At 33.7% G+C, this 26,834-nt stretch overlaps 1 protein-coding gene across 5 annotated transcripts in view; it reads left to right on the forward strand.

Moving 5' to 3' along the window:
• Nucleotides 1-26,834, forward strand: part of SLCO5A1 (solute carrier organic anion transporter family member 5A1) — a 411,786-nt gene that overhangs the window by 310,213 nt on the left and 74,739 nt on the right. For 4 of the 5 annotated variants that reach the window (XM_074207458.1, XM_074207460.1, XM_074207461.1 and 1 more), the window contains 2 exons: nucleotides 4,555-4,766; nucleotides 19,971-20,135. In XM_074207458.1, the coding sequence (XP_074063559.1) occupies nucleotides 4,555-4,766; nucleotides 19,971-20,135 (377 nt within the window). The remainder of the gene's footprint in view (nucleotides 1-4,554; nucleotides 4,767-19,970; nucleotides 20,136-26,834) is intronic. The other variant, XM_074207462.1, reaches the window with a different exon arrangement.

A 26,834-nucleotide genomic window follows, 5' to 3' on the forward strand; every position in this document is an offset into this window, starting at 1 on the left:
TTGCCTCTAGGTGAAGAATCCTTTGACATGCTAACCCAAAGAAAACGTTATAATATTCTTCATTCTATGTGACCTACTTCTACTTCAGTCACAGTGGTGGAGGAGCCTTGAAAGGAGCAGAAAGTAACAGTTTTTATACCATTCCAAAGGTTGGATTGCTTTTCTATGGAGGATCATGGGAGAACATGAATGAGAATCATTCAAGACAAGAAGACATGGATAGAATGTGATTTTCACCATTGGAGGGAGTGCCCATAGTAGATGAGACCATAAGAGTCATTAAAGCATTTTTGAAATGGTTGATGGAATTCCAGAACCAAGAGTGATTGACAAAAAGGGAATTTATTAGAGAAAGTTCCAACATGTTTAAATTTCTAAATTTCCATGTTTCTTCTAGCTGATACACATTTATAATTAGAGTGTATCTTCAGATCCAGCAAAGTAAATTAAAGATGAATTAATTGCTCATAGTGGGACTGAACTGTTGTTATTTTTTAGAGGAAGTGTGGTATCATTAATAGAATGTGAAAAGTCTGGGTTTGGATTTTACAGACACTGATTGTGTATGCCATCTCAGTTCTCCAAATTTCTCATTTATATAGAAGATAGGGAGTAGGCTTGGACCTGGGATTTTAGTGCTATAGGGATACCCCGGATGATAAAGTCCTCTTTACCAATGCAGGTTGGCACCTTCTATGAAATTTAAATTCTCAAGAAAGTGGTTGAATGATTCATCTATAGTCCCACAGTAGCAAGTAGTAGTGTCAGTAGCAAGACTTCATCCTAGATCTTTCTAGCTTCAAGACTGGTTCTTCATCATGCTGTGCTAATAGGATACTAGCTTCTTCACAGGACTGCGTAAGTAAAACAGTTTTGCAAACTTTAAAATTCCATATAAGGGTGAGTTTTTAATTATTATTATTATTATGTGAAGCAGGGAGATAATTGAGATATCAGTTAAACATTTAGCAAATATGCTTATATATTCCAAACATCATGCTAGAAGTTGGTGGAACAGGAAAAAAAAAGCAAAGAAAAAGTCTCTGCCAACAAAAACCTTGCATTCTATCAGGGGAGAAAATATGTACACATATGACTATATTCAAAATAAGTTTATATGAAAGAAATACAAAGCAAGTTTGTTTTGTTTTTAGTAGAGGGAGGACGTATGAGCAACTAGGGGCTAGAGATAAACAGAAACCTGGAATTTTCCTTTATAGTAAGAGACAGTTATGTGGTAAAACAGAAGTTGGAATTTGTAGTTAGAAAATGAACATTTGAATCCAAGACTTGACACTTTGCTTAGCAACCATGACCAAATTTACCTCTTTGAGCCTTGGTTCTTCATCTTTGATACAAGGCTAAGAATATTTGTGCTGTGGTGGGGATGAAAAGAGATAATAAATGCAAACTGCCTTGAAAACATTACATTTAGTTCTATATAACTGTGAGTTGTGAGAGCATCTTTATTCATCTTTGTCTTCCCTATACAGCATGAACTGAAGGAAAGAAAGGGGTTTGGGATGCAACTTTGAATGATGTTTTCCTTCCTGAAGGAATATGACTCAGGAGTACCATGTCTATTAACAATTTATGGGGGCGGCTAAGTGATATAGTGGATAAAGCACTGGCCTTGGAGTCAGGAGTACTTGGGTTCAAATCTGGTGGTCTCAGACACTTAATAATTACCTAGCTGTGTGGCCTTGGGCAAGCCACTTAACCCCATTTGCCTTGCAAAAAAAAAACCTAAAAAAACCCAAAAACAATTTATCTATCCATCTAAAATAATTAATAGACAAGGAGTCTGAGAATGACTGGCTCTTAGAAGACATGAATGTGGAATTCATGAAGGAACTGAGATTATCATTATATATTTATACTCCAGTGAATATCTGAGATAACTTTTATGAAAGCTTTAGAACCTTTTATAACTTTGTAACTTCCTCATGTTTGTTATTTTTATCTTCGAAGTTTTTCTTAAAGTTACTCGAAATTACTTAAAGCAAAATCCCTTAGGAAATCTTAGAAGGGCTATAATGCGAGCAGGAGCAGGAAAATAGGGGAGAATTTTCACTTCTGTTTCACTTCTGCAGAAATGGGCCAGGAAGGAGAAAAAATCTTTAGTCAGAGGGAAGAGATGTAAAGATAATCAGAAGAAAGCAAGCAGGCCAGTTCTTAAGATCTGTAAGAGAGAGGAAAGTGGGGGTGGTGGGGGTGCTGATGGTGATGAAAGAAATGCTTACCCAGAGACAAGATTTTTCAGGAGCAGTTTGACACATATTATTGTGGCATTATTTTTGATTTTTAGGCTTCTTTGATCATACATATGATGATCTTCTTGAGTGCAAAGACTATCTCACTTTTATATTTGTTTACAAATATTTGTATATTTAGCACAGTTAGGGGACATAGTAGGTGATAGATGATTGATAAAAATGAAGAATTTACTAGAAAAATTTTGAGTATTAAAAAAACCACTTCTTAATGAATATAATTTGTAGTGGAAGCATGATAATGATGTTCAGTTTATGTATAGAAAGAATTGTTTGAGACTGATTGACCCAGAGTGAATGTAAATAGCAATTGTTTCTGTTTTGACCAGAAACCCTGAGAGTCTTCCCTGCCCCAATTTTTTTCTTTTTTGAACATCTTCTGCCTCTTTTTTTAACCTTACCTTAACCACTGAATGGGCATTACCTCAGTCAAATTGAGACCTGTTAAAGACCTTAGCTTAAAAAGACCAAGAACTCTCACTGCGTATAGTGCCATCTCTTGTTGTGCTGATATATATCTTGCAACTGAATCCAGATGAATCCGAAGGAGAAAGTTAAGTCCCGACTCTGTAAAACCTTGGTACTTAAATCCAAATTCATTTGCATGTCTTCATCTCCCTGATTTCATGTTTGTATTCAAAAAATGAAGGACAAACACGAAAACAGAATCTAAATCTTCTCCAGTCAAATTCTTTGCTATTGAAGCTTTTCCTTGGACTGTAGTTTGCTCCTTTACTGAAATCCTTAAGTATTTATACTTAAGGATGGCAGAGTGCAAAGAATACTGGACACGGAGTCAGGAAGACCTGAAGACCTGAGTTTAAATTCTGCCCCAGATTCTTGTTACCTGGGTGACCCTGGGAAAGCTCATTTATTTTCTTTTAAGCCTTATTTTACTCAATTATAAGGATCAGATTTAAGTTTATTTTTGGAAACCTTAAAGCATTCTGGAAATATTAGTTACTATTATGGTTTTCCTCCCATATGTTAATACTATCTTCTTTACTCTTCTCACTGTTTTATTAAATTGCTATTAATACTTGAGGGCAGGGCCTACACTCTATACTTTTTTTTTAATTCTCTGAAGTACAGGTCATATAGTAAGTGCTTGACAAACTCTTAAGAATTTTAATAGTATTTTATTTTTTTCCAATTATATGTAGATATAGTTTTCAACATTTATTTTTATGAAATTTTCTCTCTCCTTCCATTTTCTCTCCCATCTTTAAGACAGCAAGCAATCCAATATAGATTACACATGCACAATCATATTTAGTGTATTTCTATATTAGTCATGTTGTGAAAGAATGAAAAAAAGGGGAAAATCCACTAGAAAGAAAAAAAATAATTTAAAAAGTGAAAATAGTATGCTTCGATCTGCTGTCAGACTCCATAGTTCTTTCTCTCAATGTAGGTGGCATTTTACATCTCTAGTCTTTTAGAATCTTTGATTACTCAACAGATTCTTCTTATCAAAGTAAAAAAGAAACATAAACAAGCAGGTTAAAATAATGCCTTTTGTTAATATCAGAAATGGTTTTGTTCCACCTATTTGATAGAAGACTCATTTCTATAGTAGCCTGTATTTCATAAGATGAAATTTCTAAAAATTTTCTTTGGCAGCCTCCCTCCTATCTCCCAGAGCTTAAAAAGAGACCAACAATTATATTGGTGGAAGTATGCCTACTGATGCATCTTACAAGATTTCTATGCCTTTTGAAGCCTTCAGAGGGAAAGAAATTCTGATGTTCCCAGGGAAAGCCCTGAATGGAAGCATAAGGGAGACACTGGATGTGGGGAAAATGAATCAAGGAGGTTTTTGGGGAAAAATTCCAAGAATGATGGGTATGGGACCCTATATTACATTCCCCCCCCCACTCAACTGGCATAGCTTTGAGAACCCTGAGTCACTTTCATGTTTTGTTGCGGAGTTAGAATGGGACTGGAGTGGAAGATTAGTTTGGTGACTTACCTTTGGACTTCTATTAATGTTCTTTGGAAATATTGAATAGAATAAAATTTCAATGGGACTGCTATAGTGTTTAACTGTTGATATTTAATTGTTGACATTATGAGTAGGCTTTCCATTAATTATGCAGAACAAGAGAAGCCTTTCTCTTATTAAGTTTAGCTATTTTTTCCCCCTTTAAGCTGTTGATCTATGATGATAAATTATTTTGAATCTCTTTAAAGTTTTATCACTTCTGTTCTGTCTTCTTACTTGGTTCACCCTTCATTTCACATAAGGCATAAATGGCTCTTCATGTTTCTTGATTTTTAGGTGGAGTGGATTCCTCCTTTGTGCCATTGCAATGCTCCTTGTGATATTCCCAATGTTTGCTTTCCCAAAGAAGCTTCCACCTCGACATAAGAAAAAGAAAAAGTCCTCTGATAATGTTTCCCATGAGGAAGATGAGATTATGAAAGAGAAATCAAATAACAGAGAGCAAGAAGGAGTTGCCTCTTCTATGACATTTGGAAAAAATGTAAAAGGTACAGTGTTCTTTTCAGAGAAACAGTGATCTAGTAATAGGAGTATTTGAACCTATGCCCATTCCCACATGCTTTGGAGAACTCTTTATTTTGACTACATAGTGCTTACCTACTTTAAGAGAAATATATGGATTAAAAATACATATTTGTCAATGTGTCTTTTTGTCTATTTAAATGTAAAATTGGTTAAAATTATATCTACTGGTAAATACTATTAAAATCCTGTAATCATGCTTCAATATACAGAAATAGCCGATGTATTTAGGCTTTAAATGAGATTTTTTTTAAAGAGATGAGTTGAGATCATTCCAGAGATCTTAAATAACTTATTGTATCTCAGTTCTTTAAATTTTTAAAAGATATAGACTAAATAAGGATAAGAAAATATATAGGCTAAGAAACTTTAAAAATTTTATGTGTCAGAAATCAGCCCTTGGTATCCAGGGGTTTGATGTTAATAAAATATCTGTTAATCTGAGTGACTTATAAATTATTCATTTACTGCCCCTTCATGAGCCTTTGTGTTCCACTCCATAATTAATTAAAAAATACTTATTTATTTTTTCAACTACATGCAAAGATAGTTTTTGACAATCATTTTTTGGTAAGATTTTGAGTTTTATATTTTCTCTTTCATTCCCTTTCCTTCCTCCCTCCTCCTGACAGAGAGCAATCTAAATAAGTTAACCATGTTAAACATATTTCCATATTAATGTCCATAATTAATTTGTTTGACTCCAGCCATATTTGAAGAATAGCTAATATATCAAATATTTATATGGTAAAGCAATATTAACTATGGTTGACTCAGTGATGACATTTAAGAAACATTTAAATGATGAAATTCGTATTAAAGAACTAGAATTTAAAAAACAATGGTAGTTAAAATGAATAAAACAGCTTTTTGAGTCATTATGGTTTTGATGTTGTTAATTCCCACATCTACTTTTCCCCTAATTAGTCTAGAACAAAAACTTTTTGAGTTTCCCTTCCTGGTTTCTAAGGTAGGCAACAATGCCATCCATCTCAGAGAGATAGAAGGGAAGTGGACATCAGAATATTTTATTTAACATTCTTCATATTTTATCCCTGGGCCTTAGCATAGTACCTTGTACATTTTAATTTCAGTTATTTTATGCCATCAATGGATTATGATATCAATGATATGAATATTAAGTTGCTGGTACAGATTGCAATTTATCTATGGTTACTTAACATTTGTCATTCTTGTGCATGTTCTTTCCTACATATGATAAATGGGAATTACCCAAGAGGTCCTTTTTGGATGGTACTTGAATTGTACATTTATTATTATTCATTCTAAGTACTTAACTGATCCACCTCTTTTTCTACTCATACATTTCTTAGATATTCTTTATATATCACTTGTGTTCAATTGTATTAATATTGTGATAAATTTTTTTATACTTAAACAATGAATCTTTTAAAAGTTATTTATCTTTAACTATTAAAAAATTATTTCCTATCCCACCAGTCCCTTCCCAATCATCAAGAAGGCAAGCAATATGATTTCAATTATACATGTGTAGTCATGTGAAACATTCTATATTATATATTATCTATATTTCTATATTATCCATGGCACAAAAAACCAAGAAAAACAAAAGGAAGTGAAAATAATGATAATTTCAATTTGTATTCAGAGTTCATCAGTTTTCTCTATAGAAGTGGACAGTATTTTTCATCATAAGTCTTTTGTAATTGTCTTGGATCATTGTATTGATTTGAGTAGCCATGCCTTTCACAGTTGATCATTATAATAATATTGTTACTGTGTATAATGATCTGGTTTTGCTCATTTCACTCTGCATCAATGGTTTTTCTAAAACCATTCTGTTCATTTCTTATAGCACAATAGTATTCATCACAATTATAGATTGTAATTTGGTTAGCCATTTCCTGATTTCCAATTCTTTGCCACCACAAAAAGAGCTGAATATTTTTTATACATATAGGCCCCTTTTCTTTGATCTTTTTGAGATAGAGACCTATCAGTTCACAACCCACCAAAGTGCATTCATGATGCTATTTTTCCAATCCTTTCCAAATTTTGTCACTTTTCTTTTCTGTCATGTTAGTCTATCTGATAGGTATAAGGTGGTACAATTATTTTAATTTGCATTTATCTAATCAAAAATATTTTAGAACATTTTAAATTAGAACTATAGAAAGATTTGTATTCTTCTGAAAACTGCTTGTTCATATCCTTTGACCATTTATCAACTGGAAAATGATTCTTATTTTTAGAAATTTGACCCAGTTCCCTAAACATTTTGAGGAATGAAGATTTTGTCAGAGACACTTACCATAAAAATTTTTAATGTTACTTCATTATATGACTATTGTATCGTTAGCCAATGTTTCTCTGAATATGGCGGTTTTTGCTTTTGCTTTATCTGAGATCAACTTTTTTTCTTTACTGAAGCTGAAGCATAACTGATTTTTCTCCAGCCTCTTATTTTAACTCTCTGTGTACTTTTCTTTTTGCTTCAAGTGTTTTTCTTATAAACATTACACTACTGAATTTTAGTTTTTAATCCATTCTGCCATCTGCTTCCATTTTATGTGTGATTTCATTCCATTCACATTCAGAATTATGATTACTATTTATGTATTTCCCCTCCATCCTATTGTCTTTATTTTATCTTTCTCTGTCTCTCTTTTAATACTGTCTTCTCCAAAATGTCTTTGCTTCTGACCCCTGCCTTCCTTAATCCACTCTACCTTTTATCACTTTCTCTCTTTTTCTCATCCTCTTCTCCTCCTCCTTCCGTGTGTGTGTGTGTGTGTGTGTGTGTGTGTGTGTGTGTGTGTGTGTGTGTTCGTTCTCCTCCCTTTGGAACAATTCCAATGAGAGTGAGTTTAAAAACACTGCCTACCACTCCCCCATTTTCCCCTCCATTGTAAAAACTTTTCCTTGTGTACCTCTTTTATGTGAGATAATTTTCCTCATTCTTCCTTGCTTTTCCCTCTTCTCCCGGTGCATCCCATTTTATCACTCCTTTATTTTTTTTTAGATCATACCAATACTGATGCCCATGCTTAAGACATGCTTTCTGTCTTTGTACACGCATTCAAACTTTCCTAATAATGTTTAGGTTCTTAGGAGTTGCATTTATAAACTTCCCATATAAGAATGCAAACAGTTTTTAACCTAAGTTCCTTATGATTTCTTTTTCATTTTTATCTTTTTATGCTTCTCTTGAGTCTTGTCTTTGAATGTCAGATTTTCTATTCAGGTCTGATCTTTTCATCAGTAATGTTTGAGCATCTTCTATTTCATTAAATATCTATTTTATTCCTTTGAAGCATTATGCTTGGTTTTACTGGGTTGACTATTTTTGGTTGTAATCCTAGCTCCTTTGTCTTCTGGTATCATATTCTAAGTCTTCTGCTCCTTTAATATGTAAAATCTTGTGTGATCTCCTGACTATGGTTCTATGATATTTGAATGATTTATTTTTGGCTGTTGCAATATTTTCTCCTTGACCTGGAAGCTTTGGAATTTGGTTTCTAATATTACCAGGAGTTTCCATTTGATAATCTCTTCTAGGAGGTTATTGGTAGGTTCTCTCCATTTCTATTTTACCCTTTATATCTAAAACATTAGAGTAGTTTTCCTTGATAATTTCTTGTAATATAATGCCTAGGCTCTTTTTTTTTTAATCTTGATTTTCAGGTAGTCTAAGAATTCCTAACATCTCTTCTCAAATTATTTTCAAGGTCAGTTGTTTTTCTGAGTTTTTTTTCAGACTATACATTTTATTTTATTGTTTTTTGATATCTAATGGAGTCATTGGTGTTTACTTGCTCAAATCTAATTTTTTTTTTGCAAGGCAGTGGGGTTAAGTGACCTGCCCAAGATCACACAGCTAAGTAATTATTAAAATCTGTTCTGAGGTCAAATTTGAACTCAGATCCTCCTGATTCCAGGGCTGTTGCTCTATCCACTGTACCACCTAGCTGCCCCTTACGTCTAATTATTTTTTTTAGGTTTTTGCAAGGCAAACGGGGTTAAGTGGCTTGCCCAAAGCCACACAGCTAGGTAATTATTAAGTGTCTGAGACCGGATTTGAACCAGGTACTCCTGACTCCAGGAGCCAGTGCTTTATCCACTGCGCCACCTAGCCACCCCTGCATCTAATTTTTAAGGAATTATTTTCTTCAGTGCGTTTTTTGGTCTCTTTTACCATTTGGCTAATTCTGTGGGTTTTTTTTAAAGGTGTTATTTATTCAAAATTTTTATGCTGCTATTTTCAGAGCTAATTCTGGGGTTCTACAAATTTTTGGCACTTCCAAGGTGCTGGGGAGAGTTGTGGTTAGTACTTTCCTGGTCTGTGATTTGCTGGTCTTTACCCAGGAAGGGACCCTGCTCCCCTGGAACTGCACATTAGAACTCTGCTCTGTCCTGGAACTGTGACCAGGGTCCTTGCTCCCTTGTGACTGACCACAAACACTTCTCTTCTCCTTGGAGCATATGGGCAATTGAACTTGGGTCCAGTGTAATCTATTTCTAACTAGTTTTCCAGTATCCTTACCACCTCTGACCTGAGACTTCCCTCCACTGCTGCTGCTGCCACAGCTACCTCCAAGGCTGACCTCTGTTGTTTTTATTGCATCATATGCTTTTGTGAATTGGGACCAAGCTAAGGGGCATAGACCTCTCAATCTGACCTTCTAAATTGTCTTGGGCTGGAAAAATGTCTCATTCTGACCTTTTTTGTTAGCTGTCCTCCAAAATTCAATTTAATACATTATTTTAAAGTTGTATGGAGGGTAATTTTGGGAGAGTTCGACTGGGTTGCTGCCTCTACTCTACAATGTTATCTCTGTCCTTCACAGTGAGTTTCTTCAGTGCTCTTTTTATCACCCATACTTCCCAGTTTTTTGGAGAATGTGGTATCCTGCGAGTGATCTCATAAAATAATTTTTTTGTGGGGAGCCATTTTGGTATTATTACAGTCTTCCAAATGTAATCTAGCTTGTTTTCTTCTTTCTATTCAATTCTGAGCCTGTGTTATGTCCAAGATATGTACTAAATGAGCTAACCAAATTGAGTATCTCAAGTGAATGCCATAGTCTGGGAAATAGACATCTTTCAAGTATTTAGCTTTTTTCAATGTGTATTGTTAGGCAGAAACCTTTTGTAGTGGTATTAATGGCTATGGAGCTCACTAAGGAATTCTTATAGTATTTTGGTAGCTTAATGTAATCAAAATATAATATGCAAATACAAGCATCTGGAGAACCTTATAATCCCTGTCTATTTCTATTCTATGTAAAACATCTTTTTTTTTTAAATTTTTGGATATTGACACACTCTTTTGCTGAGTATCTATCTCTTTCCCTGTTTCATAGCTCAGTTGACAGTGGTAATCAGGTTCATTGAATAGTTTTCTCTTCGCATCTATCCAAGAATCTTATATGATCTTAAATCCAGTATGCTTGCAAGTCAAGATATCACCTCTCTAATGTCATTGGTCCTCTTCGAAAGTGAATGACAAACAACAACAACAATATTAAATATCTTTCTGATCTTAATATATTTATGGGTGATCCCTTGTTGTAGGAGGGCCTTTAGGATTTCATTTGGTTTTGCTGAATCGCATTTTTTTATTCAACAGTGAACATATTGTGAAATTCTAAGACCTGTAATTTTAATTCCTTTGAGTTTGCATTATTTTATGATTCACACACTGGGAGAGTATTAGTATTAAAAAGTTGTAAGCATATTGAGATTGTTGAAAGTGCTTTGCTTTTCCCAAATTCTCTTCAGACAATTATATAAGTATAAAGATGCAGTCTAATGTAGAAAATCATTTGCAAAAGTTTGACTCCTCATATTTTATTTAAGGAAGGATATCCTAAGTATGCTTATATTTTATTCTCATCAAGATGAGAAGGAAAAATGCAAGTCAGTTGCCTATTATCTCTAAATCTTTTTTTTAAAGAAGTCACTTTTTTTAATGCACATAGACTCTTTTCCTATCTTCAATTGGTCCCTTAATGCTGTCCTAATTCTGTTTCCTCTGCCATCATTTTTTTCAGTGTATACTTGCTTTAGTCCAGTTGTTCTTCCTAGCTTCAGCTTTTTGAATATCATTTCCATTTCCATTTATAGTTCCTGGAATCTTGACAGATTAGAACTCAAAGATTGTTGTTCCACTGTCATTAATAATGAGGATAGCTATAGAAGTACTAAGAAATTTATTTCATTTTCCATCTATTTGTTGTTTTCCTTCCAGTTTCACCTATGAATATTTTTAGTATGACCTACTATAGTTGGATTTCATATCAGACTTTCTTCACATTTGTTTTCCAGTTTTGGCCTCTCTATTGTTGTTTTCTTTAAGAAATGATGATTATCTGAATAACTGTCTTTCCTATCCTTCCTTATTTATTCAAATAGTTTTTTGAATGGGTTAAACTGGAGTTGTTGGAGGTGCATTACAGTTCTCATTGCCACATAATTGTTGGATTTGAATTTTGATTTTTGATTGTAAAAAGGCAGCCAGTTCTAAAGTGAGCCCCCCCATATCAGTTATCAGTTATTTCCTGTCTGTTTAGTCAATTTCATTTTATTGTTTTATTCTTAGGCATTCACCATGTCTACTATTTTAAATTTTGTCTTACAGAATTCAAAGTGTCCAAGCATAAGTCTGCTGGGTAATGTAGAAACTTTTGGTCTTTTAAGTTTCTTAATCCTAGATTTTTTCCCTCTCTCTTTAGTCATCTTGTCATTAAAGTCACTGAGTCTCAAGGAATATTCTTGTTTCAAAAATCTTGGTCAGTTCAGTTCTTTGTAGAAGTTTCTTAAGGAGTAATATTTTTATACCAACATAGGTGATAGTTTGCTAGACATTACAAGACATGTGTTTTGTGTCTAGCTTTTGTTATGTCAAAAATTTGAGCCAGGGATATTTTTGTACATAGTCCTTTCTTTCTGTTAATAACTTTCTTGGGTTATAACAGTAATTTCAGTAGTAGAATTTTGGTCCCCCAAATGCAAACAATTTAGTAACTTTTATTGCATAATTTAAAACTTTTCTTGAATGGTTGAATGAATTTATAGCTTCCACAGCAGTAAATAAGTGTGCCTGTATTTTTATAGTGACCCTCCCACAATGAGTTTTCCCAGCTTTAAATTATTATTTTTTAAAAAATAAAATAATTTTATAAATATAATATTTAATGTGAAGCTCAAAAAAAGAGATCCCAAGCAATTGTCTAATCTAACATAATTTAATTTGTATTTAGAATTACTTATATAAAGAAATATAAACTAATAAAAAATTCAGGTGCTGTTGAGTTTCAATTACTCCTTTGGAGGCTATAAAGACTTACTTTGATCACTGGAGATAACACAGAAAGTGGAAACTCATGATCAATTGATATGATCAATTTTTCTAGCCATACTTAGTAAATTATGCAACATATAAGCTGCTTTAAATGTTAAAAAAGGAAGGTGTGATTCTGAGTGTTCTTGGTTCAGCTTCATATAAGAAGATTAAACCTTTTACAAGATGTTGATTGCTTTAATATCTTATGAATCAAAAGTAGCACTTAAAAACATTAAGGATGTCTGATCAATTTTCTGAGAGCTGAGCTCACATCCTTGAAGCCATCACATCTTGACAGTATAGCTACCTAATAATTCTTTTAAGTTATTGCTTTTGATGACTAGAAAACTTTTGAATTTTTCCTGTCTTTTATCTATTTGCTATCTTTTATGTGTACTTATGTTGGTAATTTGAACAAAACTTTAAATGTTCTTTTCTCTGTTAAAGCTCCATTTCTATTTTGATTGTAATATAATTTAAAATCCATAAAACTTAATTAATAGTGCAGGAATTCTGAAGGTTCTGGCTAAATTAAGTTGGCTATATTGAATCCAAGAGATGTAAAGTGACTGTCGGAGACCATGTGAATATATTTGAGAAAAGGAGTTCAGCTACCATTCTCTGAATCTTCATCAGAAAGTTTTACATGTACCTATCCTTTACATATTTACAACTTAAGACATCCCACTCTTGTAGAAAATATCTTGTGAAGTAAGGAATCAGAATGAATATTAACAGACTACACAATGTAATTTGAATTACATGTAGAGAATGCTTTCCTCATGTTCTAAGTGTAGAAGGAATATTCAAGTTTTGTATCCATACTTGGACAGATGAGAAGGAATATCATTTAGTGTCAATTTCAAATAAACAAGTTGGTTTTGTGGCTAGGAATTTTGAAGGCTCCATTTCACAATCAAGAATGTTTCTTCTGTTCATTGAATTCAAGTGGCTTAAGATTTTGGGTTGGTAAAAGGACAAATCTACCCTTTTGGTGATTTTTGGCATTAAGAATTGTCAATATGATTTTTCATCATTAGCATTTCACAAATTGAGAAACAATTGTAAAGAGATCTTGTAAAGAGATGCCTTGGAATCTGGAAGATCTGGGTTCAAGTTCTGTCTCTGACATATACTAACTGTGGGCAAATCACTTTAGATAACTGGTCAAGCCCCTATTCCTAAGATTATCATTATTATTATTTTTAGGGGTTTTTTGAAAGGTAATGGGGTTAAGTGGCTTGCCCAAGGCCATACAGCAAGGTAATTATTAAGTGTCTGAGGCCAGATTTGATCCCAGGTACTCCTGACTCTAGGGCTGGTGCTCTATCCACTGCGCCACCTAGCCACCCTGATTATTATTATTATTATTAATAATAATAATATTAGTAATGCTTTAGAGAAAAGAATGGTATGCTTGTATCTGTATGTTTAAGAGGGTGAGAGGAGAGAAGGTTGGAAGCAGTGGTCGTATTGAGCTTATAATCAATGATTCTACATAGGTGCCATCTTCCAAGGAGAGGAGAAGGATGGGGCCATTAAGTGTTGGTGACCATCTGGTGGTCCTTTTTAAGATTTATCTTTTGTTTGTCTATAACATAGATGGAACTAGAGAGAGCTATGTTTAATAAAAGGCAAAAAGATTAAATATTGACATATTCAAGGGAATGCACATATGCACACATATGAAGTTTAATATTAGACTTAGTCTATAGAATATGCCTTAGTAGCTAGATAGCATAGTAAGTGGAATGCTGACTCTGAAGTTAGAAAGTCCTGCATTCAAATTTACCTTATCCATTTACCAATTTTGTGACCCTGAGAAAGTCACTTAATTGCTCTCAGCCTGAGTTTCTTCATCTGCAAAATGAGAATAATAATACCTACTTCACAGGATTGTTGTGAGGTACAAATGAGATTATATTTGTAAAGTGTTTTGCATATGTTAAAGTATTTGTACTATTATTATCATTATTATTATTACTATAGATACTTAGAATAGAATCCCTTTAAAATATTAGAAGACTTTAAAGATGAAAAATAGTTTGACCTTAAGAATCAGCTATAGAGATAAATGAATGGATAGATGAATAAATAAATGAACATTAAAAAAGAAATCCAAGAACTTCTCATATACCTTGTAAAACTCTGTCTTCATTCAGCTTCACTTTGAAATAGATACAATGTCATGGGGCCAGTGTGCACTTAATAAATATTTAATGTCTACTACAAAAGTATTATATTAGTAAAATAGTATTTCTTTTTTTTTAAATCCCAAACTGGCCTTAGTAATGGTAAATTAGCAAAGATTCAGATTTTTGTTACTTTGAAGCTACTGTTATAAAACAAATATGCTACGTTAACATTTTTTATAGCTTTTGTTTTTAATAATACTTTCATTTCAAAATATATCCTGCCCTCTCTCCTTCCTAGAGAGCTAATCCTTTCAAAAAAAGGACAAAATATGAGGGGAAAAGCAGCTCAGCAAAATTAACCAAGGAAACTCAGTTGAATCAGACAATATATGTAATGTAATACAACTATAACCCCTTACCTCTGAAAAGAAGAGAGATGGGTTTTTTCCTCTATTCTTTGGGGGTCAAATTATACTATTTTTTTTTTTTTTTGCTGCTGCTTCTTTTGCTGCTACCTAATCTTTTTTTCTCATTTTCCTCTCTCATCTCTTGCTTATTCCCTTTCCCCCGCTCTTCCCAAATAGCATGTTTAGTATGATTAATAAGCTTAAATAACTCCATTTTCTTAGACTGAATATTGCCTCTACCAATACAAATCATAACCCCACTGTGCCATGATATAGTCATATTTTATCTGAGTTTCTGTAACTAAAATAATTAATTTCCTGGTAGCTAATCTTCTGGTGATGTCTCTTTCTACTTTGAGTTAGCTCAATCCTTGGTCAACTATAGAGCCCTTTGCTGCATTCATGTTTAGAGCCTTTCTAGCATGTCAGAAATATTTTTTTGACTAGGATTGTCTTCAGAAACCAGCATTACCTTCAAACCATCATGAATAATCAAAATAATAAGTTGATGAAGGTATGAAGAGAATAGAAGAGAGTTTTTAGAAATTAGAAACTTATTTATGATTAATATACTTTCCATATGATCAAGAATGAATGTTTGAATATATATATATATATATATATATATATATATATATATTCTGTGTATAGACACATATTTTCAATTAGTGCATGTTCTCATTTTTTGTTTTGCTATTTCCTTATTTTAAGTAGATAATAGGATTGGGTTTATAAATAATACGATTTTTCTCATTTTCCCCAACAGCCATCCATTCTTTTGTCAGATTTGCCATTCCTAAAGCATACATCTCTACTTCCCATCTGTCATCATGTTGTTTCTCTTTCACATCTGCTTGCTGCTTTGGTCTCCCTTTCCTATAGCAGACTGCTTTTTTTCCCCCACGGTTAGAGCTGCTACCCTACTCTTATCCATCAAAACATTTTTCTCTGCTAATTCTACTAGCCCATTTTGTGTTTCACCTCCTCCATGAAGCTTTCCCCTTGTGCTGAAAATGACCTTTACCTACTCTGATCTCTGAAAAAAACTTTGTTCCTTTATTGTGTATTCATTTTATTACCTTTATATTATAGTGTTTGTTTACATGTCTTATCTTCCCTATCAGCTTATAAATTCTTTGAGGGCAGGGTCCCTGTTCTTTTCTGTCTTCTCATATCTTGCATACATGATAGGAGCTTTAAAATGTTTGTTGATTGAATCGAAGACTCCAAATCCCACTTCAAATGAAGAATCATCCTCTAGAAGGCTTAGGTAAGGCTTTTCCCTCTCTCCAAACCTTTTAGTAATTACTATACAGTTGCTTAAGATAATTCTCCTTAATTAGGATATTAACTAGAAATTCAAGAATTTCCAACTAGGAAATATAGAAGGCAAAAACAGAAAAAAAAAAGGTAACCATAAGGAGCAAGCAGTGGATTCCTATAATGCCTGCTTATGTGATGCAGTCTGCATGGCTGAAATCAGAGTATGAGCTCTTGGAAGGTAATGCTTTGTTACAATATATTATTTGTACAGTATCTGGTACATTGAGAACATTAAGTAAATATTAGCAATGATAATAATAAGCTTTCTTTGGAACTTTTTCTTATTGAATGCTGAAACTTGATTCTCATGATAGAAAGTCTTGGCTACTCAGAGATTAAGCTAGACCTCTTTATAAAGATAATTTAGGGTTGTGGTTGTTTTTTCAATCCTGAAGAGTTCCCTAGTTGCTTGGATGAGTTCATTGATAGAGCAAGAATTCTTACATGATTTTTGTGCCATGGTCACCCTTGGTAGTCTTATGAACCTCTTTCTCAGAATTGTGTTTTTAAATACATAAAATAAAATTCAGGAGATTACAAAGGAAAGTAATTACTTTAAAATATAGTTATAAAAATATATCTATATAAGACAAATTCCTGGACCCCTAGAAGAGAATAGCTGCCAGAACTTCCAAAGGTGACTGATGTATGTGCCAGGAATAACTTGGAAGAATCTAATCTGTTTCCATACAACACTTCCTTTTTGCTCTTGCCATGCTCCTTTCTAGGGTAAATTTATTCTGGGGTATTGTGTAGAACATAACACAATGATCATCTCAATTTTGAGAGCATTAGAGCATAATTCAAGTATATTATTTTTGCAGCATAGTAGAGGTAGCAAGGAACAGCTAGAGGTGCACTGAATAGAATGCTAGTGAGTCAGGAAGACCTGAATTCAAATCTGGGTTCATTCCCTAACTAACTGTGAGACCCTGGGCAAGTCACTTAACATTGTTTGCCTCAGTTTCCTCATCTGCAAAATGAGCTGGAGAAGGAAATGGCAAATTACTCAGTATCTTTGCCAAGAAACTCCAAATGGGGTCATGATTGAAACAACTGAATAACAAAAGATAAGTCAAATAATTCAAACAACATAACAGTTTGGAGCCATTTAGTGGAAGGAACAAAAACTTAGTGCAATTCAATGAAAAACAGCTTGGTAGAATAAAAATAGCATTGATGGGGAGTCAGAGGACTTAGATTTGTATCCCTTAGACTATGAATAATATTAGCACTGACTTGCATTTCTAGATAAAGCTGTAATGTTTTCAAAGCATTTCAAATAGATCACTTATAATGTGAAGGAGAGGCAAATGAAATGAAGAAATTGAGGCTTAGAGATTTATTTGCCTAAGGTCATATAACTTATTAGTACTAAAAGTAGGATTTGAAATTAGCTCTTTCTGTCTCCAAGTCAAGCATTCTACCACCCCTTCTGTCATCATATCTCTGGTATTGCCAATTTGATATTGGGAAAATAATTTCTTTTTCTTGAACCTTAGTTTCCCTTTTTTTCCCTAAAGTAATGGATTAGATGAGGTGGTTTCTAAGTTTCTTCCAGATCCAAGTTCAATATGGCGAAGCTCAAAACTTTACTATTTATTTCAAAGGAAAACTTGAAGCTAAATTTAAATTTGTAGCCATTAAAATGATCTTTATCTATTTTATTAGTGTGTGTACTAATCTGTAATGGGTTAAATGATCTTGTTTTAAAGGAAATATTTGGAGAAATTGATAGGTACAATAAGTATTTTTTTTGTTTCCTTGAATTTTATTGTATTGTTTTTGACAAAATTTCTGTTTTTATCCTGCAATAAAATTTGCCTTTTTGCAATGACTCAGATTTTAAGAATTTTGAAAATCATTTATATTACTACAAAACTGGATTTTATATTTCAATTTAATATTAATCATTACATTTTGTATTATTTTGTTATGTTGCTTCTTCATTGAGTTTTATGTCAGTTTTCTAAGTGATGTTAGAATGCTTTATTCTCCATTACAAAAAAGGATACCTATTATTTTTCAATTCAACTGCCTTTGTTCCATAGACTTATACTTAAAAATTTTTTCTTTGAACTTGGCAAGAAAGCTCAAAATTTTGTTAAGTGGTTATTAATCCACTCCACTCCAAAACTCTTAATTATAACCTGAATGGTTTCTTTATGGTCAAGGGAAAAGAGAAGGAATCATTTATCTTTGAGGCAACTTGATCAGTTTTTAAATGAGTAGAATTTCTTCTTAAAAACTATTCATTCCTGGGGGCAGCTAGGTGGCGCAGTGGATAAGCACTGGTTCTGGAGACAGGAGAACCTGAGTTCAAATGCAACCTCAGACACTAAATAATTACCTAGCTGTATGGCTTTGGGCAAGCCCACATATCCCCATTGCCTTGCAAAAACTAAAAACAAACAAACAAATAAACCCAAAAAACTATTTATTTAGAAAGAAATTCTAAAGCTGTACCCATTATCTGTTATATTTACATCGTTAATGTATATTTGATTTTTATAATAAACCTTTTATTTTTATTGACTGCATTTACTATATCAAATAACTTTAATATTAATTGAAATTATATATGTATATATATGTATATGTATATATGAGGAGCATCAACAGATATCGTGGATAGAAGACCAAGACTAGTCTTGGAGCAGCTATTGGAAATACCTAAGATCCAGTTCAAACTTCCAGAGGTATTGGCTCTATGACCTGTACAAGTTACAGCCTCTCAGTATCTTAATTAACTAACTATGTAAACCTCAAATTGCAGAGTAGTTGCTGATCTGAGTCAGGAAAAGGAGTTCTGATGAAATTGCAAGTCTAGACTCACCAAAAATGTAGATGTCTTCCTCCTAACTTTTTAATTCTGACATTCTAGGGAAGAAGTTTTCAATTATATAATTTCAGATTTAATTTTTATTAAGGTCCTAGATTGTTGCTATTGCATGACACCAAATTATCATGGATTATCATGAATATGTAAAGAAAAATTGCATCACAATGTCTTATCATTGAAGGCATGAGAGACACAAGAAAATTTGTGATTAGGAAAATAAAAACAAAGGCATTATCAGTTACCAGTGACTCAGATAGGTGAATGGATAGTAGGAAATCATCCCAACCACCAAACTCTTTCCTTCTTTCTCCATGGAGGAAACTCTGACCCCTCCCCCCCACCCCCTTCCTTAATTTAATAAGCTCTTAGGAAATGCTTGAGTTAGGTGCTGCCTTCCCTTATGCAAATACTGGTGCTCTAAGATCTTTCCTTTGGTTATCACTGTTGAAGGAAACTAAAGAAGGGAAACAAGAAAAGAGAAGTAGGAAGGAGATATGGTCCTGCTTTCTGGAATTGGGACTCAATGAATTTTCCAAATGATGGAAGTATATAGTTGGAGTGTTATTATTAATACTCTATTTTAGGCATAGGCTTTTGTGGACTAGACTGGGATCTAATCATCATTTATCACATTCTTTTTTTTTTTTTTTTTTCAGTTTTTGCAAGACAATGGGGTTAAGTGGCTTGCCCAAGGCCACAGGGCTAGGTGATTATTAAATGTATGAGGCCGGATTTGAACTCAGGTACTCCTGACTCCAAGGCCAGTGCTTTATCCACTACGCCACCTAGCCGCCCCTATCACATTCTTTCTATGGAAAAATGTATTTTGAATTTAGAACAGTCAACTTAGAAACACACTTTTAGACTATATCCTTTTTTTTTTGGTTCATTGAGATTTTTTTATGAAATGTTTTGTAACATTTTATTAAACTTCTTTATCCTGTTTCAGAAAAAAAATTCACAGATATGCCTAAAAGAAACAATTCTCAATCAAACATCAATTTTTTTTCTATTTTTATAATGGCTCAGTGGATATTGACAGTTCATTTAGAAGACGATTCAAATTGAATTTGATTTCCCAACCCTTCTTGATAACATTCATTTGTCATATTTTTTTTTTTTTTGTCATTTTGTAGACCTACCAAGAGCAGCTGTCAGGATCTTAAGCAACATGACTTTCCTTTTTGTGAGTTTGTCATACACAGCTGAGAGTGCCATTGTCACCGCCTTTATCACCTTCATCCCCAAGTTCATCGAATCACAGTTTGGCATTCCAGCTTCCAGTGCCAGCATCTACACTGGTAAGACATTGCCATTGGGGATACCTAAAAGCATTGTTATATGTGGTCGTCAGACTGGTGTGAAACCCGAGGAAGTTAAACTCAAATTCAGTGTAATGATCTTTATCATCTTATCACCATTAAATTAAGGAGAGAAAAAAGTCTGGAAAAACCAACCTTTTTAACAGGAAAAAAAAATTGACTTCTATAATTTTAAATGATTATTTTTTTCTGCTTGAATTGAAGAAATATTCATTCTTCTATGTTTAAGGCTTTCCCCCTCCTTAAAATAAAAGAAGTGGGAGAGGCAGTGGAGGGGAGCAAAGGGTAGAACTAGGTGGTCTTCTTGTTCTCTGGAGTCAGAAATATATTCTGAATTCTAATCTGGCCTTTTGACACCTGCTAGCTGTGTGATCTTGGGTAAATCACTTAACCTTTGTTTGTCTTATTTTCCCTTTTGGCAAAATGAGGATAATAAACTTCACAGGGTTATGGTAAGGGTCAAAGGAGACAATATTTTTAACATTCCTGTCATGTGGTGTGTGAGCTATTATTATTATTATTATTATTATTATTTATTAGTCTTGTGAAGTAGGTCAGGTCATCAAATAAGGAAACTATGACTGAAGGAGATTAAGTGAATTTTGCCTATGTTTACACAGCTAGAAAATGTCTAAGGAAAGATTCAAACTCAGGTCTTCCTTACTCAGAAGTCTCTCTATCCATTATGCTTCCTACCTGCCAAATTATCTATTATCAGTCAAAAAATATTTTCTTGCTAATGAATGGCAAGGAGGAGTAGCTACTTTTACTTACTTGGATAATTAATTGTCTCATTCTCTACTTTTAACTTTTCTATTTCTTTTTTATTTGTTTAGATTTTAATATCAATGCTTTTTAAATAGCACTTTCACTTCCCAATGAACTTATAACCATGAAAGAGATATTCAAAGTAAATGTCAACCATACCAGTATGTGTGTGCATTAATTCTATCCACCCCTCTATCAAGAATAGGGAAATATTTTTCATCCACACCTCTCTGGAATTAGTATTAGTTATAGTGTCATTCTGAATGGGTGGATCTTTTAGTATTTTAAGCTTCCTGTGATATGTTTGTTGTTTCCACTTCATTTTGCAACTTTTGTTATGATGGAAGATGATAGGAAGCACTTTGTGAGATAATAGAGTGAGTGGTGTGGTGTGGATATCAGGGGGCTGATGTGGTTCTGCTTAAGCTTCAGGGAATTGGTTCTGGGGTTGTCTCAGTTGGAATTTCATAAACTGATCTATTCTCTAACTGTCAGTAGATCTGAATGGCCTTACAAGACCCTTCTGTAATGGACAACAGTTTCTCAAACTGGGGAGCTTGGGGAAGTAGTGGGTATCCTTTTCATAGTTATAGAATTTTAGAGCTAGTTCTAAAATTTAGATATGATCCAACCACTCCCTTCTTTTATTTTGAAGTCTTATTTTTATTGATATTTTTTCTTTTTACATCACTTATTTATGAATGGAGAATGGTCATGTGGCATAGCAGATAGCACATTACTCATAATCAGGAAGACCTTGGATTGCCTTCCTTTTGATAACATTAGGTGTGTGACACTGGGCAAGTCAGGGGGAAGGGAAAAAGAATAAGTATTTATTAATTTTGGGGGGGTGTTTACAAGGCAATGGGATTATGTGACTTGCCCAAGGTTACACAGCTAGGTAATCATCCAAGGATAAGTATTATATAGAGGTCTACTATGTGCCAGATACTATGCCAAATATTTTTGCAAATACTATTTCATTTGACCCTCAAAACAAGGTATATTATTATTCCCAGTTTTCAGTTAAGGAAACTGAAGCAAACAGAGGTTAAGTAACTTAACTAGGATCACACAGGTAGTAAGTATCTGAGGTTGAATTTGAACTCATCTTCCTGACTTGAAGAGGCAGCTAGTTGACACATAGATAGAGTGCTGAGCCTGGAGTAAAAAAGATCTGGGTTCAAATTTGACCTCAGACACTTACTAGCTGTGTAATCCTGGGCAAGTTCATTTAACCCTACTTACCCCCATTTCCTCATTTGTTAATGAGATAGAGAGGAAAATGGCAAACTACTCTAGTATTTTGCCAAGAAAACTCTTGAAAAGGATCCATGGAGAAATGAACATGACAAAACGACTAAACAACAACTACCACTTTCTGCCTCCAGGCCCAGTGCTCTATCCACTGTACCATCTCTAAGTGCTCTAGCAAACCCGGTAAGACTCTAAATTTATCAGAAAATTCGAATTGTATTATTATAGGGAATTTTCTTAGAGATTCCCTAAACCAATGAAACTTATAGGACCAATCCCTGTCCTAAAGGTAATAATAGCATCAGTTTCCCAAGATTATTTATGAGGATAAAATTATTCTATTATCTCTTTCCCAGAAAGCCATCTCTTGTAACAAAAAATAAAGAGAAGGGGGCGGCTAGGTGGCGTAGTGGGTAAAGCACCGGCCTTGGAGTCAGGAGTACCTGGGTTCAAATCTGGATAATTACCTAGCTGTGTGGCCTTGGGCAAGCCACTTAACCCTGTTTGCCTTGCAAAAACCTAAAAAAAAATAAAGAGAAGAAAAATAGCAATTTGGCAAAATTAATGAACATATAAACCATATTTGATAGTATAAGAAATATTTTCCACCCTAGACTTTCACCTTTACAAAAAAGGGAAGAAGAAGTTTTCTAGACTAGAGTAGCTGTTGTTTCTCTTTAAGCATCACCACCTAGGGCACACCACTCTCTAGTTTTAGTCTCGTTTCTTCCTCAGTGATGCTGGTCTTTTCCTTCTCTCTGGCCCTAAACTTACTGTGGAACTGAGACTGAATTTACATTATCCAGCTCTGTCTCATCAAAGCAATTTGCACAGACAGTGGCTGGAGATAGACCTCAGTGTGGGAAAAATAAAAATGAAGGTTTCTACTAAATTGGGCTCTTTGTTAGGTGTATCTATAGTGGTGAACTGTAGTGAGAGGGGATGCCATGTAATGAATTCTGGAAGACAAGGGTTGAATGAAATGGTATCCCTTGTGTGCTGAGTGCATATATCTGCCTTGTCAGTGCCATGATTAGGAAAGCAACAACCTGCCATTCTCCAGAAATAGCTATCTGCATTTAATTTTTGTCCTGAGCTTTTCCATAGCTTCCTGTTCTTGCCTTCTTGGTATGTCCATTGAAATTGTATATGGCCTTCTGCTGGTATCAGTGTGTTCTAAGAAGACTGGATTTCCTTTCCCATGCCATTCACAATTTCCTTCCAGAACAAAGTACAAATAGTAATAGCCAAGGATTATGTAGTTTGGTAGAAGTGGCACAGATTTAAAGTCAGAGGGCATGGGGTTTGAATCTCTATGCCATCACTTACTGCTTGTGTGATTTTGAGGAAGTGTTTAGCCTCATTGAATTGGGCTTTTTTCATCTGTCAAATGAGGAAAGTGATATTGAATGATCTATAAGGATCCTGTTAGCTTTATGTCATTGATAGTGAACTGATTGTCTGCTTTGTATAAAAAGTCAAGCTAGTTAGTTCTGTCTTAAGAAAACCACTTCCACATGGTGGAATAAGTATGAGATGAATTAGGAGACCTGGGTTTGAATCCAGTTACTGTGCCCTCTCTGAGCCTCAATTTCCTTAGCTATAAAATGGGGATAATTATATCTATAGTACCTACTTCAAGGGTTGTTAGGATTAAAATAGTTGAATATAAAAGTACTTCTAAATTGTAAAGTATTATATAGATGCTATTTTTCTTCCTCCTCCTCCTCCTCTTCCTCCTCTTCTTCCTCTTCTTCAGTGGTACATTGAGTAATATAGGATAGCTAGGTGGCACAGAGGTTAGAGTTCTGAGTCTGGAGTCAGGGATACTTGAGTTCAAATCCAACTTCAGATGCTTAATAGTTGTGCGACCCTGGATAAGTCACTTAACCCTGTTTGCCTCGGTTTCCTCATCTGTAAAATCAGCTGAAGAAGGAAATGACAAGTCACTTAAATATCTTTTGCCAAGGAGATCCCCAATGGGCTATGAAGAATTAGACATGACTAAACAATTGAACAACACCAACAATAGTTAAGAACAGAGAATCAAGATGACTAGAGTTCAAATATCAGCTCAGTCACTTACTAGCTGTGTGATCCTAGGCTCACTGTCATCAATTTCCTCATCTATAAAATGGGAATAATAATAATAATAATAATAATAACAAAAATAATAGAAGTTTTTGAGGATCAAATGACACAACATACCATAGTGCTTGGCAAATTGTAAAGTAGCTATTTAATGCTACTATTCCTTTAAATTCTCTTGAATTTAAAATTTTGACAAATAATTATACAATTCATTTTGCTTTGGTAGTCCAACTTAAACCTCCATTTGTATTTTCTCTAGTAAATACAAACAAAAGAAGTTGTAGAATGTTATATGATTAATTGAAAGACCTTTGAAGTTCTTTAACAATAGACCAAAAATAAACTACATTTGTATGTTCACATTCCAATGCATTTCTCTTTTGTTCAGTCTCATTATGCTTATTTTGGCTTATATGTACAATGTAATACTCGTTCTCTTTTGAATAAAATTGATGACTGCAATTAGTAGGTGAGTACTCTTTCTGTATGGGGTGGCCTGTAAATCCCCAGGGATTTACTAGGGCAGCCCTTACTTAAACAGAATAGTAAAACAGGCCAGAATATCCATAATTTAATTGCTGCATAACCACTATTATGTCTACCTGCCCTGATTTGTATTCCTGTCAGACTCTGTATAGACGGGATTGTTAGACTTTATGCTAATTCAGATGTGACCACATATAATAGCTGAAAATAAATGTTGGATATTTTATGCCATTCTCATAATAAATCTTCAGACTATTTAAATCGATTTGGGAATGAACTAGGTTGTTCCCTCAAATGGTGCAGGTGATAAGACTTGCTCTTGACATTCTACTTTTGTCTATGGCCTTCCAAAAATCCCCTTCAAGGGATTCAATTATTGTTGTGAAGATCTTCTTTACTTTGTTTTCACAGCCTAAGGAAACAGGAAAAGTACTGTCATTTCTGACCCTCAACATTTTATTGTCCTATATTCTCTTCCTTGCATGCATTTCCCAGATGATATCCTGTTCTTCATCAAAATTCCTCATTGGTTCTACATAAGAGCCTACTTACACCTGCCATGTATATTTTTATTTGAAAATTATAGTGGTGTGTATCTGATGCATACAACAACCGTTTTTGTTTGATATTAATATTAAAGAGATGAACCTTTGTTTCTGGGAGAAGCTTTAAATTTTCTTGAAGTAATTTAGCCAGTTCTCTTGTTCAATTCTGGCTCCAGTTTGTGGTTCATTTGTACTATCTGTTCCTGATGCATATTCTGATGGATAAGTTCGGTAAGTTGTTTTTTTAATTGCATGTTAAAATTTGTGCAATATGCATTTTTTCATCCACTTCTCTTTTCCTCTGTGAATGGTTGAAGCAAATTCTTTTTTGAGTGATTGTGGATTTCTTTTAGAAGACTGTACTATTCTGGGACTTGATGGCATAATATCATTTATAAATGAGAATATCTGGAAGATCTCTCAATCTATGAGGAATCAACAATAATAAGAATACTTGGAATGTCTTATTCTCTACATTTTTTTGGTCAATTAGCAATTTTTTTCAATTAGCAATTTTTAAAGATTTGGTCTTTTTTTAAATATCAATTTTTTTGTCCCCTTCTCATGATTGTATCAGGGATGTTTTTAATTTGTGTGCAAATAAGTCTCAAAGATTTTCTGTAGATTGGAATGTTGGCATATAGATTGGTAGTTGTTCATATTTTCTTGGTTAATTTTTGGCTATTAATAAGCTTCTCATTCTTCCTTTGTCATCTTTCCCACCTTTAGATACTTTGGAAAAACAATCCTTTAATATCCTCACAGTTTTGCTACTTCTGAGGTCCAGCCTGAGTCCTTTTACCATCTTTGTTCTTTCTAGTACTTCTTTTTACCATCTTTGTTCTTTCTAGTGCTATTGTTAACTTTCATATAAACATTTTCAGAATGGTGATGTTAAAATTCAAGTATGGTAGCTTTATCATCTTTGATGATGGGAAGTTTGTTATGAAAATCTTTGTAGATCTTTACAGTCTTCCTTTTCTTTGTTGTACTATTTTTCTCTTTAAATGTCCCTAGCAAGAATTTTAAGTAAACTTAAGTAAACAGGTAAACTTAAATTAATTTTTGTATTTTATTTTAAAATTTATCACCATTGTTTGGAGTTAGGAACTTTTGAATACAAAATGTAATTTAATGATGACATAGGGAAATTATTGATTTAATTTTGAGCCAAAACTTTAGCATGTCTTTTTAAAAAATCTTTATAATTTATGGAATGAAATACATATGTTTTTCAAAAAGATTATACCAATGAAACTTCCTTTTTGGAGATTGGTGGGCCAAATCACTCAAAAAACTTTCCCAATAACCTAAGAACAATCTTTTATATCTAATCAGTTGCTTAGTATAATCAATTCTACTTCCCCAACATCACTCCCACCAGTTCCACTGTCCTTTCTCCTCACTGGCCATCCTTGGATAGACTTCTTTACCTCTTACCTGGGCAGTTGTAATTGCTTCTGAAGTGGTCTCTTTACTTCTAGTTTCTCTTTCCCTCCAGTCCTCTTTTCTCCCACAGTTGCCAAAATAA

The sequence above is a fragment of the Macrotis lagotis genome, chromosome X (assembly GCF_037893015.1).
Source record: "Macrotis lagotis isolate mMagLag1 chromosome X, bilby.v1.9.chrom.fasta, whole genome shotgun sequence".
Classification (NCBI taxonomy): Eukaryota; Metazoa; Chordata; class Mammalia; order Peramelemorphia; family Peramelidae; genus Macrotis; species Macrotis lagotis.